This window comes from Chamaea fasciata, unplaced genomic scaffold (assembly GCF_029207755.1).
Source record: "Chamaea fasciata isolate MVZ Bird 193981 ecotype frontalis unplaced genomic scaffold, bChaFas1.0.hap1 SCAF_2, whole genome shotgun sequence".
NCBI lineage: Eukaryota > Metazoa > Chordata > Aves > Passeriformes > Sylviidae > Chamaea > Chamaea fasciata.
In genome coordinates, this window is record NW_027094087.1 from 65,573,290 (window position 1) to 65,585,758 (window position 12,469).

Here is a 12,469-nt window from a genome sequence, read left to right on the forward strand (position 1 = left end):
TGGAAGGTGAGGAGTGTGCAAAAAACCTCCATAACCCTGTTGCACATCTGATTTAGAAAAGTGTTGAGAGTTCTATAACACCATTTCCTAAAGCATCAGTTAATTCCACTTTTGTCCATAGTTCAGGCACTTTCCTGAGTTCCACTTCAATCCTTCTTTTTCCTCACCTTATTAGATTCAGTTTGGATCATTTACATATATAAAAACTCTGTTGAATTTCCTTTGAATGCTGAATCTGATGATCAGGCCAGGATTTCAGATATGCGTGGAAGACACTTTCTGAGCTTAGAAGTGGCTGTATCAGAATGACTCATATACTCCACTTCTGTTCTAAAAGGCATTGACTAATAAACTGACTTAATCTTTCATAATAGTGTTGGAAGGCTTCGTAGACTTGCTTTATCTTTTAGAATTAAAAAGATTTAAAAAGCCATAAAAGACTGTATGGTTTACCTGCTTTTTTGAATCAAGGAAAACTGGCATGCAGATAATGTGTGTGATGCCTTTGGCTGCCAAAGTTTGTAAAAACAAAGCCTCTGACCCCATCCTCTATGTTTAGCGCCATTAAAGAAGCACAGATAAATTTTCTGCTCTCTAGGATTGCTTAAGGAAACAGAATCTATTACAAATGTGATTAATCTTTCTGGAGTCCACTACCTGATCTTTAATCCCTGACGTATGGGATCCTAAATGAAGGGCTCTTTTAAGTTCACATCATGCACTTCAGTCTCTGAAAGTTTGTACAAAACCAACCTTTTCAAGCAGTGAAAAGGGTCTGTACCTTTTTGCCCATTTGCCAGAAACAACTCTTCTGTTTCTTCAGATGTAGGTATTGTACACCCATAGTATTAAATTAAGCATGCTAAATTATTCTGGGAACACTCTGAAGCATCAAGACCAAATGGCCTGTAGTAGCCCGTTGCCATAAAACAGTTCTCAGTGTAGGTTAAGCAACGTGTGAACAACATATTGGCAATGATTTGCTTGCCCGTGCCGACTTCTCAGCTATGCCTAGGAACTGCTTGGGAGGTGTTAATGAGAGAATGCAGAACACTACCAGGATGACTTTGGTGGTTTGCTAACAAGGAATTATCACATTCTTGAGCACTGCATAATCTTCTAGTATAGTTGGAATCAAATGTTTCCAGCATAAGGTCTCCTTGCACATCAGTCCCATTGTCTCTTTGCTTGAAAGATGTACTTGTGTTATCCTTAAATATTTACAAATTCAGGTGAACCTCACTGAACAGTTATAGGTGGGAAAATTACTATGGGCTGCATTCCTAAATTTGCTATGGGAAGGTATCCAAGTTCTCCCTTACATAGCTACCTTACATTGTCCCCTAATAGCTACTAGTCAAAGAAGTGGTTCCTTTCTCTGTTGTACTAGATGAGATTAGTGCATGAAAGAGTATGCTTATAACACAGATGAAGAATATTAAGATTTCTGCCAAATCCAGAGGTCTATTCCATTTTACTGAGGAAGAGATGGAGGTTATGACTGGTCAAATTTTCAGATAAACTTTGTTCACTCATCTAGATTTACGCACTCTTAAGCCTGAGCTTTGGGGTAAATATACTCTCAGTGTCATTCTACTTTAGACCACTCACCCTCTCATAGATTCAGTATCATAGTCAGGAGCTGGTTGTGGAGTTGCTCGAGAACCACCTGGATGCAGTCCTGCACAACGTGCTCTGGAGGTTGGACCCGATGACCACTGTGGTCCCTTCCAACTTGCCCATTCTGCAATTCCTAAGAGTTTGGAAGACTAGATTGATTAGATGTCTGCTAGTAGGCTCTGCAGTGCATCTTGAATCTTCCCATTGCTACCTATGGACCTATCATGTTGAATGGATTATAAACTCCTTGATTCTGGACACGAAGCTTGCAAGACGTTGAGAATCTAATTTTTTAACTAAGTTGTTTAAGTAGCTCAATTATCCTTTCTCTTCAAAGTTAATCTGTGACTCTACGTACGAGTTTATGGAAAACAAAATTGGCAAAAGTATTTAATTATTTAGCATATTAAATGTCAGACAAAACAATTTTGCATCTTGTTTGAAAGTGATAAAATACTACGTTTTTCAGTGTTGCAAAACAGATTAATGAGCATTTTTAAACAATTATTTAAGCTAGAATTAAAGTGAGTCTGTAAAGTTGCTGAAAAGTAAATAATCATAATTAGATGAAGGATTTTAACAGTATTTCTACAGTTGTGTAGTATTAGAAACATTGTATAGGTAATTACTTTGTATAAAATATTACAATAGCATAACTGTGGGGAATGTTATTTTAGTGCTGTTAAATTTTGTAATATTTTCTAACTGTTTTTCTAACTTTGACCATGCGGCATGTTTGACTGTGTAGTTTATGTATGTTAATATTTAAGCATTGGTGAAAAATTAAGGCAGTCAACTCCTGAAGCATAAATGTGAGAATTCCTTTTGCCTATTTTGGAAAAAATTCAAGTTGAGCTTGCTTTTTATTGGCACAGTGTTCACTTGGCAAGAAGATTGCTGCAGCTAGAAAAGCAAAACTCGTTGCTTGTAAAAGATCTGGAACATCAGAAGGAACAAGTAACACAGATTTCACAAGAGGTAAATCATTATTACACAAAAATTCAAATATGTGGAAACATTGCGGAACAGCTGTTCATAAAATGAAATATTTTCTAAACACTGTTTTTTATCTATTTGATGTTAAAGAAGTGGTCTCATAATTAACCAAAACTCCATGATAGAAGTTTTCAAAGAAGTTTATATTGTGTTTTGCAACTAATATTGAAAGGAGGATTACTTTACAGGCTAAACAAGAATGTGAGCCAGACAGACAGCATTTTGATTTCTGAACAGAAGAACAGCCAGCCAAGCTAGTTTGTTCTGTTTGATACTTAATTGTTCAATGAATGCATCGCTTCTTCTTACACAGCTCTTCTGCTAAACCACTTTTGAAGATATTTAACAAACCTCAGCTTGAAATGTCCCAGAATTAAGGCAGACAAATTTTTAAAAAAATCTTTAAGATTGTCTTTTAATTTTTCTTATAGAAACAAAAGGATAACTCGGTTTGCCATTAGATGTTGCCAGAATATGTAATTTGTACATTTACTATTTCAGGAATGTGGTTAACAGCTTGATTTTTGAAGCCACAGTAATGACAAATTAGAATTCGTACACCCAAGTACTTCACAGAGGGCAAATACTGGAATTTCTATATATTTTTAAATTTTATAAATTTTATAAATTTTATATGTATATATATGATTATATCGATTATTTCAGTGAAAGATACATAAACAGTGAAGTCTGGGGATTTTTTTAACCAATACTATAATTTGTTCTGTATTCTTAGGTATATCATGATAATTTCTAATTGACTGAAACACACTCTGTCAGGTTCTTATTTGGAAGACATCAGAAAATTGGTGAATCCATTGTTATGCTTGTTATTCTTCCATATCGCTATTCTTTATCTTAAAATTTTCTGTGTTTCACTTCAATACATTCCTAATCCATAGTAGTTTATACTTACTTCTGGATCACTCATGAAAGATTCAGTATCAGTGACCTTAGTTCAAATTCCTGCAACTTTCTACAGGAAGATCTACAGCTCATTTTTATCCTGCCATTAAATTTTACCATATAATTGTATAGTTTAAATAGCAATACAATCCAGTACAAAGTTAAACATCAGGGTTTTTTGTGTAAAGTTCTAAAACATCTCCTTGCTGTCTTTGCATAATGTTTACTCCAGACTGTCTTCTTGGTTTTTTTAATTTAAGAACAAACCATAGATCCTGTAGACTACAGCATGCTTAGGTAGCCTGTTGTTATTCTTTTGACTGATGGTTTGTTCAGTCATCTAGATGAAGTCTAGAACATGGCAAAAAAGCTGACACGAAAGTGATTTTAGCAGGTTTTGGTTTGAACTTGGCTCAAATACTGCTACTTACATGCAGTATTTATGATACAACCTTCTCAGCTTTCTAAAGGAGGGAGGAAAAGACCACAGGAAATCAATAAGAGGCATTGACTCGACTTTTTTTTTTTTTTAATTACAGGCATAAACAGAGGCATTGACTACTTTTTTTTAATCAATTGAAGCTGTTACATTAAAACCCTTGAAAATGCAGATTAGGGAAGTGTAGAGAGTGGTACCATTACTGCAGTGGAAACAGCACACGATTAGAACAGAAAAGTGAGAAGATAATGTACTAGTTATCAGTTTGAAGGTGGTACGCTTCCTTTTTTGTGTGTGTAATAACAGGTTTGGAGTTTGTATTGCAACTCAGTTGGTAAAAAATCAATAATATCCAATAATAATTCAGTAATAATCAAGTATTTGTGCTTTATGAGGTAAAAAATTTATAGTAGTTGTACCCTTTTTGTTGCAGCTCGACAGAGCAAATTCGTTGTTGAACCAAGCACAACAGCCATACAAATACCTCATTGAGACTGTGCAACAGAGAGATTCTCAAATAAGTCTACAGAAAGAACATATTACACAACTTGAAAAAGATGTCAGGTAATTAAAATCACTGCTTCTCGTTTTACTTTCTCCTAAACTGAAGGTAATATCACATATATTTTTATCATTAGAAAAAAATGGTGCTATTGCCCACAAAGATGTTAACACTCCATCATTGACCAACTCCAGTCTTCCTGCTGAAACTCTAGCACTTGTTACTTCTCTCACAATCTCAGGAAAGGATATTTTAAGTTTGGAAAAATAGCTGTGACAGGTTTAAAGTGAGTCTGGAGTTGAGAAGAGCTCTCATGAAATAGAGAAGAGTACAGAAGAGTAAAAGAATGACATACCAGCTATACAACAGTAAAGATAAAGAAAAAAAGTTAGAGAAAATAATGAAGTAGTCCACCTGTAAAGGGTATTTCAAGCACAATTAAAGCACATGCTCTCAGGGAGACACTCTGATTTGCTGCTGTATCCATCTGTCAGAGCTCTTTGACCACTGAGCAACTTGCAGCAACTTCCCTAACATCTGATTCCCTGGTAAGGTTTTACAAAATAATAAAATATCCCTTGATCTTCAAGGAAGTTGACAGCTGAGTCCCACTGCTCTACAGAAGAATTAGCATTTTAAGTATTAGGTGTCTACATGGTGTCTTGGTTTAGGAAAAGCAAACAGTAACTATTAGGAGACATTAATGTGATTCTATTCTGAAGCAATTACATGAAAAATGCAGGGTTTTCCACTAATCTACTGAAGCAATTAAAATAAAAAAAATCAGAGTTCACCCTAGCTAATACTTAATCTTACATACATATCTATTCAGAGTGTTTTGATGGTTTGGGATAGTATTTGTTATCCCTAGAGGAACACCTAAAAATTCTTATTTTCTAAGCAATTCTATATATGAATCAATAAGTTTATAAATTAACTGAAATATTCATTCATACTTCCTGACAAAACAACTTTCACTGGGCTTAATTTTGATTCAGTAAGAATAGATTTTTTTTTTTAATTCCAGAATCAAACATTTTAAATATTTTCCTAGACTTGTTGCATTATAAGAAATACTTCAAAGATAAATTATATTTTCCCAGGAAATGAAAAATCACAGTGTCCTCTGTATACAGTCTCTTACCTTCCAATTGTGAAAAATATCAAAGAATTGGTCTCAGATTTTTAGATAATGGTAATAATAATGGAATGGTTTCATTATTCACTAAGTAGTCCAAAAGTCTCTTAGAAGGAGGATAGAAAGGCAGTAAATAGGTGAGGTCATTTCTGAAAGGGTATGTTTCATTCTTTAAAATCTAAAAGAACTTAAATGTGTTATTAACATTGATTTTCTTGAGTTAAATGGCTCATTGCCAATAATCTGTATGCTTAGATAGTCTCCTTAAATTTACCCTACAAATTAAAGTACCTAAATTACAGAGTTAGGTCAACTTTCCTAAGTAGTTCATGGAGGAAGTGACATCTTCAAAATGTAATTCAGATTTTGGGTGGAGTGAGTTGTTTCCTAGACATGCCTATTACTCTTCATTAACTGTAAAGGAAATTTTTTCCCTCTTCAATGGCCTCAGGTTAAGAAAGAAAATGATCTGTGAGCGTTCACGGTAAACATACCAGCAATCCTCTACTGTGGGGAGCTGGGATGTGCTCACTATTAGTCTGTGTTTCTCTAAATGAAAGTGTGCCCTGACAAAAAAATATTAAAGCTAAAAAAGTTAACACTTATTTTGCACATCAAATATTTTGGTAAGATTTTTCTCCTGTAGTTTCCAATATTCCTTGTAAACTGAAAATAGCTTTTACTCCACTATCACAAGTTTGCCTGTTTTCACAGGCAAGAGAAATTCTTGGTAACAGCCAAATATCTTAGGGCTTTTGGTGCATATTAGTAGTCCCTAATTTTGCTATTCATAACTCAGCATTTAAAACAAAGGTCCTAAATTGCTAGTTGTATTCCCTGGCATCCATGAGAAATCATAATCTGGGATAAGATTGATAATGTTGGTTCTTTGCTTTCCCATAAATGAGAAGAAGGTTAGAGGTAGGGATTTCTAACCAGAGAACCATTACATTCAAGAATTTTTTGTGATGAGGATAACCTTTTGGAATCTGTTGATGGCAGTTTTAAATTAAAATATCCCTTAGGTGATTTCAGATTACTCTCAGCTATTCCAGAACTGAATCAGAATGGGATTTGAGTAAATTAATGATAATCCCTACCAAATATATGCCAAGTGAAGCTCTGCTGGATCAAAAGATTTAGCCCACTATTCCTATCCCTCTTAGTTTATTAAACAGTGTTTTGTCGGTTTGTGCGTGGAATATTTTTGAGAGGATGAGTTCAGAGAATTAATGCTCCTCAAGGAGAGCCCTAAATTCTGCAGATAATGTTAGTGCTATTAGAAAAGTATTAGTGAAAACACTAAACATGGTTTATGAAGCCTGGTTTCTCAGTATCTCAGAGCTGAGGGAACATTTTGATATTTGTAAAACCATTTCAAAATGAAATTGTTCTTTTAACAATTACCTATGATTAATAGTTAATACTGAAATTCTGCAGCAGCCTTTAAACTGAGGTTTTAGTTGTGCTACAGTTACGCAAGGTAACGGTAGCACTTTTTTTTAAAATTATTTTTTAAAATTTTAAGTACGGTAATGCATTAGTTTTATTTCTAAATAGCAATTTCACAAGAACCAGCTAAAGGAAAAATAGTGCTTGAATTCTTGTTTTCAGACAGACTTTGAAAATACTAGTGATTTTTTTGATACTTTTTTTTAAAATATCATATTAGAGTACCAGATTGGAGACAAATCAGTGTTGTGTTGATATGCCTGCACCCTGAGAATCAAGACTGAATAATTTATTTATCCTTACAGCTGTTCAATGCTTGATCATAATTTTCCTTCCTTCTTGTTTAGTGGGCTGATTCAGTGGTGGAGGGGTTTTCTTTTCGTGTTGTGTTTCTATCTCATCTGCTCATCAAGAGAGATGGTTCTGCATTTTGTAAATCATGGATTCCCCAAGCAGAACAGGCACATCTGTGTTGTCGGTGCCAGTGTTTTCTATCACTTCTCACTTAACTTGAGTGTGGAGGGATCAGGAAGGACTTATTTGCAAGTGAATTTACTTTTTTAGTATTAATCCATAATTACCTTCTGCACACAGTGATCATGGCCAATAGTCATTTTAGAACATACTCCTGGGGTGATTAGGTTCCAGCAGATTTCCCAGGATGATGAGTCAGTACTTTCTTGAACCTATAAATGTTTTGCAGCAACCTGCAGCACCTGGTATTTCCATGTCTGTTGAGAAGTTTGTTGGTTTTACTGGATGTGAGTTTGATTCTGTGATGAAACAGACTGTTGTTGAATCAGCACAAGACAAAGACAAGCACAGGGAAGGCTATCTATGTCAGAAATTTCATTTTGGATGTTCTTGGGCCATACCTTCATCAATTTTTCACAAAATGGCCTAAATTCACTTACATAATGGTTCCTTAACAGGCAACAGATGTGTTCAGGATTCTCCACACTCATAATTCTATTAAAGTGTCATTTCTGATGGCAGTTATTTCTGCAAGAGGAATGGGAAAGATTCAGGCAGATCATTTTGATATAGTATTTTTGACAAGTCCTGCAGACCCGTCTAAGTCTCTTTCCAGCATGGTCTTCAAAGTTCACTTTAACTAGAGCAGCTTACCTGTCTTCAGCTTTAAGTGTCACACCTATAGAGCTACAGCTGTTTTTCAGAGCCTTCATATCCAAATGTCTTCCTTACTTGGAAGGACTGTTCCAAGTGGTGCTCAAGGTTGCCTGTGTCAGTAGCTGTCAGACTGAATCACAGAATGTTTTGGATTGGAAGGGACCTTTAAAGATCATCTAGTTCTACCTCCCTGCCAGGGGTAAGGACATCGTCCACTAAATCAGGTTCCTCAAAACCCCATTCAGCTTCTCACTGAAAGGAGAGAAACACTCAGAATACTTACCAGACAGAATTAAAGTCTTAAAGTAGTATATCCAGCAGAGCTGGACATACTTTGTTGGTTTACTGAGGAGCATGTGTGTTCTGGACATGTTTCACGCAGCTTTGTGAGTCTTTAACCATACCTTCATAAGAGCTGCAGAGCTCTGGTGGTTGGGGTAAATGCTTAGCTGCTGCCATTGCTGTGATTTGCATGAACAACTTGGGGACCCACTGCCAGGTTATTAAAGGCATGCTGATACTCACACTATTGAGGTTTAAGTGTGAAGGAACAAGCATATTACCACTCAGTGAGAAGGAGAGGTTGTTTAGGAGTAATGGAGGCTCTGTCAGGTGTTGCCCACATACGGTGTTCACTCCCACTCTCATTCCCATCCCTCTAGGATTCTCCCCAGGCAGGCCAGGGGCTGTGCTGGCACTTGGCCTCAAACAGAACTTGGCTCTGGGAGCAGAACACTTCATGTACTTCTGAACTGAGCCATGCACCTGCAGATATGTTTTGGATACAAAACCTTGGTCTTGAGTGACAGGGCATCTGCAGAATGAACTTACAGGTGGTCTACATATCTCAAAATACTCTGTTAAGTAACTTCTTACTTATATTAGACCACATAGCACTCTGCGTTAATAAAAGTAAATAGTGATGGTTAAAAAGAGCAGTGCTGTACATGAAGATGACTTCTTGCTGCTATAAAGAAATCTCTCTAGCTTACAGTTCTTTAGCCAGAAATGAAAACATCACATTTAGCACTCCTTTTGAAAAGAAATGCTTGTAACTATGTCATGCTGTGGGAAAACAAATCTCTGACTTTCATTCTTACATGTGTAGTGAAGTAATTGTAGTTTTAGTACATAATTTTCTGCTAAAAACATCTAGGTTTATAAATAACTGGAGATGTTAAAAGGACTTCATTCATAAAGAGAGGATACTTACTTTAAATGCAGCTGCTCAAATTTCTCAGTACCAATGGCTGGTTTAAAAGAGGTTCACTTACCCAAAAGCACTACTCAAAAGCCTTAACTGTGTGGCAAATCCAGAAGCCATATAAGGATTTTGCTCACTAAGAAGCTTTGTACTGAAATGTTCCTTACCTAAACATTTTGGGTTCTCTAATTGGCATCCAAACATAAAGCTCAGCATAAAGTGTTAAATGAATTTTTCCCAGCAAAGAATGGGCAATGAGCTTTTTATGAGAACATTACCATTCTGTGAAATGTGCACCATCTATTCCAACAGTACCGCAGCTTACCAGAGAAATGCTCCGAGCAAAATTTGTAGAAATATGTTCTTTTTTATACATTTACTGACCTGTTCGGTTTTGGGGTTTTTTTATAGTTTGAAAAAGTAATTTTAATTTGGACACTTCATGTATAAGTTTTTAAACCTCCTGAAGTATTCAAATTAAAATCATTAAGCAATAATACTCTTCTAAATCTGTTTAAAAATCTGAGCTGCGTTTATTTAGCTGCACAATGAGAGATCACTGATTTGACATGTATTCTCTCTTGTAAGGAACTTCTGTTTGCAAAACATTTTATACTTCCCTTTCTAACTATGTGACTTAAGAACAAAATTTGACCTAGACTAATAATTAACTGCCTATTTTGAGCTATTCATCTGTAATTTGCAGACAAGGGCATAGCTTCACTATATGGCTATATTATATATTCAGTTATATGTACAAAACCTTTATATATACTATTTGTATTTCTTTTGTTAAATGGTAATACTGTACCTGAATAAAAAATGCAAAACAAAAAATTCCATATTGGACTATTCAACTTCATGCTGTAAGGGCAAACTAACAGAAAGGCACAATCCTTTTCTTACAGCATCTGAAGTACACAGTTCACTGAAAAAGAAACATACTTTTTCTTTTTAAACCGAACAGAAGTAATAGTAAAATCCAGTACTATAGAAATCCATGTTTATTTTGTGTGTCCAGCATAAACATATTATTCAGAATATCTAATAATAGAAGCTTCTGAACAGGATAGTAAGTAGTATATTTATACTTAAGCATTAAAATGGTTTAGTTGCCCAAACTGAAAAGAGTTTATAAGGCTGAACCTGGGAAATGTTAGTATCCGTTCTCCAGAAAAATCATGTTACCTAAAAATGTCTTAGATACCATATCCAAGCTACCTTGGCTTTAGATCCTGAGTGAAGCAAGACAAAACAAGCCAGTGGTTGCTATGAGCAATGTGTATGCATATGACAAGTGTATGTTACGGTAAGCCTGCATTCCTGGTACTTGGATTCATACCTGGCTAGGCTTTAAAAGCATGATGGAATGAAACTGGATGTCCTCCCAGACAATTTGGTTTCTTCTAGAAAAGCACACAGAAAAAGCAGGACCTGCACTGCTTTTCAGCTAGTTCTCTAACCTGGACTTTTGGGGCCACAGTTTCATATCTCACAACGGGCACCTTCTCCACATTCAGGGTGAGGCCATCAGTGACCACTGTGGAGCATATCATGGTCCCATCTTTTTAAATGAAAGTTACAACCCTTGAGCTCCAGTGAGAGAAGCTGGTTTGCCTAGACTCTTAGATTGTGGTTTCAGAATCATAGCAAGACACTTGAGGCACTCCATCTCCAAATGGAGCAGCTCATCTTTGCCTTCAGCTGTAAGTCTCCACTGTACATGGTAAATCAAGTTATTTTGGTGGTCCATGTGAAAGAAAACCTTTAAAAAGACTCCAGTGTCCATCCAGATCAGTGAAGGGATCTTCTTATGTGGTGACAAATTGTCTAGTACCAACAGTATGAGTAAGCTACCAGGATGTGGTGAGGGAAGGCTGATCCTTCCACAGTTCTTACTTAGGTCAGCTAAAACAAATTGTAAGGCTGCTTTCTGATTTGTCACACTGGACTAGGTTAAACTACTCTTCAGTGGGAGTAAGGTAGGTTAAAGCTAGAACCTCTTTGCTGCTATCCAAGATGCCAGTTCAGACAATTTTAAAACCCGGGACTGAAACGGTCAGTCTTCTTCCCAAGATGGAACTTTTGAATGTATTTCTGTTTAACCTTGTCATATATTATCATTCTGTCTGGTAACTGCTTTCTCACTCTGTTAAATGTGTATATGCCTCTTGCAGTGTTCTTTCATGGGAACATGAATTATCCCCTTCTATCTGCAGTGATGAAAAAGCACAAGTATTGCAAAACTGCAGAATCTAAAATCTGCACATGCTTCGCTAATTCTGTATCAGTTTGTTTGACAGAAAACACATCAAGTGCTACTAATGTTTTAGTAGTCTGTCCTATATTTGACTAAACAAAGAAAACTAGAACTACACTACATAGATCACTCATGTCATATTATTTCAGAAGGTGTAAGCAGTATAAGTAGACTAGGTTCTGTTCTTTAGATGAAACTGAACCTCAAACATGAACTTCTGGTTCAGTCATGAACACTTATGCTTATGGAGTACAGTACTTAAGTCATAAAGAAACTTGTATTATTGCTTCTCTAATTAAAGTTTGTGAGCCTGTGGAAGGATTAGTTTATGTTCTTAGGAAATACAGAAGTCCAAGAAAAAGTGACATGTAAGTTGCAGCACATGAACCCCCAAGAAAAGAAGGTACAGCAATTTCATCTTGATTAAAAATGTGACAGAAAATAAAACTCCTGAAAATATTACAATATTTTAATAGGTTTTTAAAATGTTAGTACTTTTCTTTTAAAAAGTTGAAAAAACTGAGCAATTTGGCAAAAGGATAAATTTTTTTTGAGAATTAATGAATGCCTAGAAGGAATTGACAGTCATAATTTTCAATACAGAGCTTGTAAGGAACTGCCAGAAAATCTCTGGGGCAAAGGATGATGTTGCGTATTTGCAACAAGCAGATGATACACGGCCAGTTAAAGATTGTTTATTTTGATCGTTTCTGGATCAAATATGGAAATACTAAATAATTTGTGTTTGCAACATATGTAATTGCTTCATTTATAAAATTTTAATATATTTGCTTTTGAACTCCTGACCTGTATTACATAAT

At 35.6% G+C, this 12,469-nt stretch overlaps 1 protein-coding gene across 3 annotated transcripts in view; it reads left to right on the forward strand.

The window, feature by feature from the left end:
- PIBF1 (progesterone immunomodulatory binding factor 1) overlaps positions 1 to 12,469 on the forward strand; it is a 106,190-nt gene that overhangs the window by 71,430 nt on the left and 22,291 nt on the right. For all 3 annotated transcript variants that reach the window (XM_066176276.1, XM_066176275.1, XM_066176277.1), the window contains exons 14-15: positions 2,496 to 2,598; positions 4,395 to 4,525. In XM_066176276.1, the coding sequence (XP_066032373.1) occupies positions 2,496 to 2,598; positions 4,395 to 4,525 (234 nt within the window). The remainder of the gene's footprint in view (positions 1 to 2,495; positions 2,599 to 4,394; positions 4,526 to 12,469) is intronic.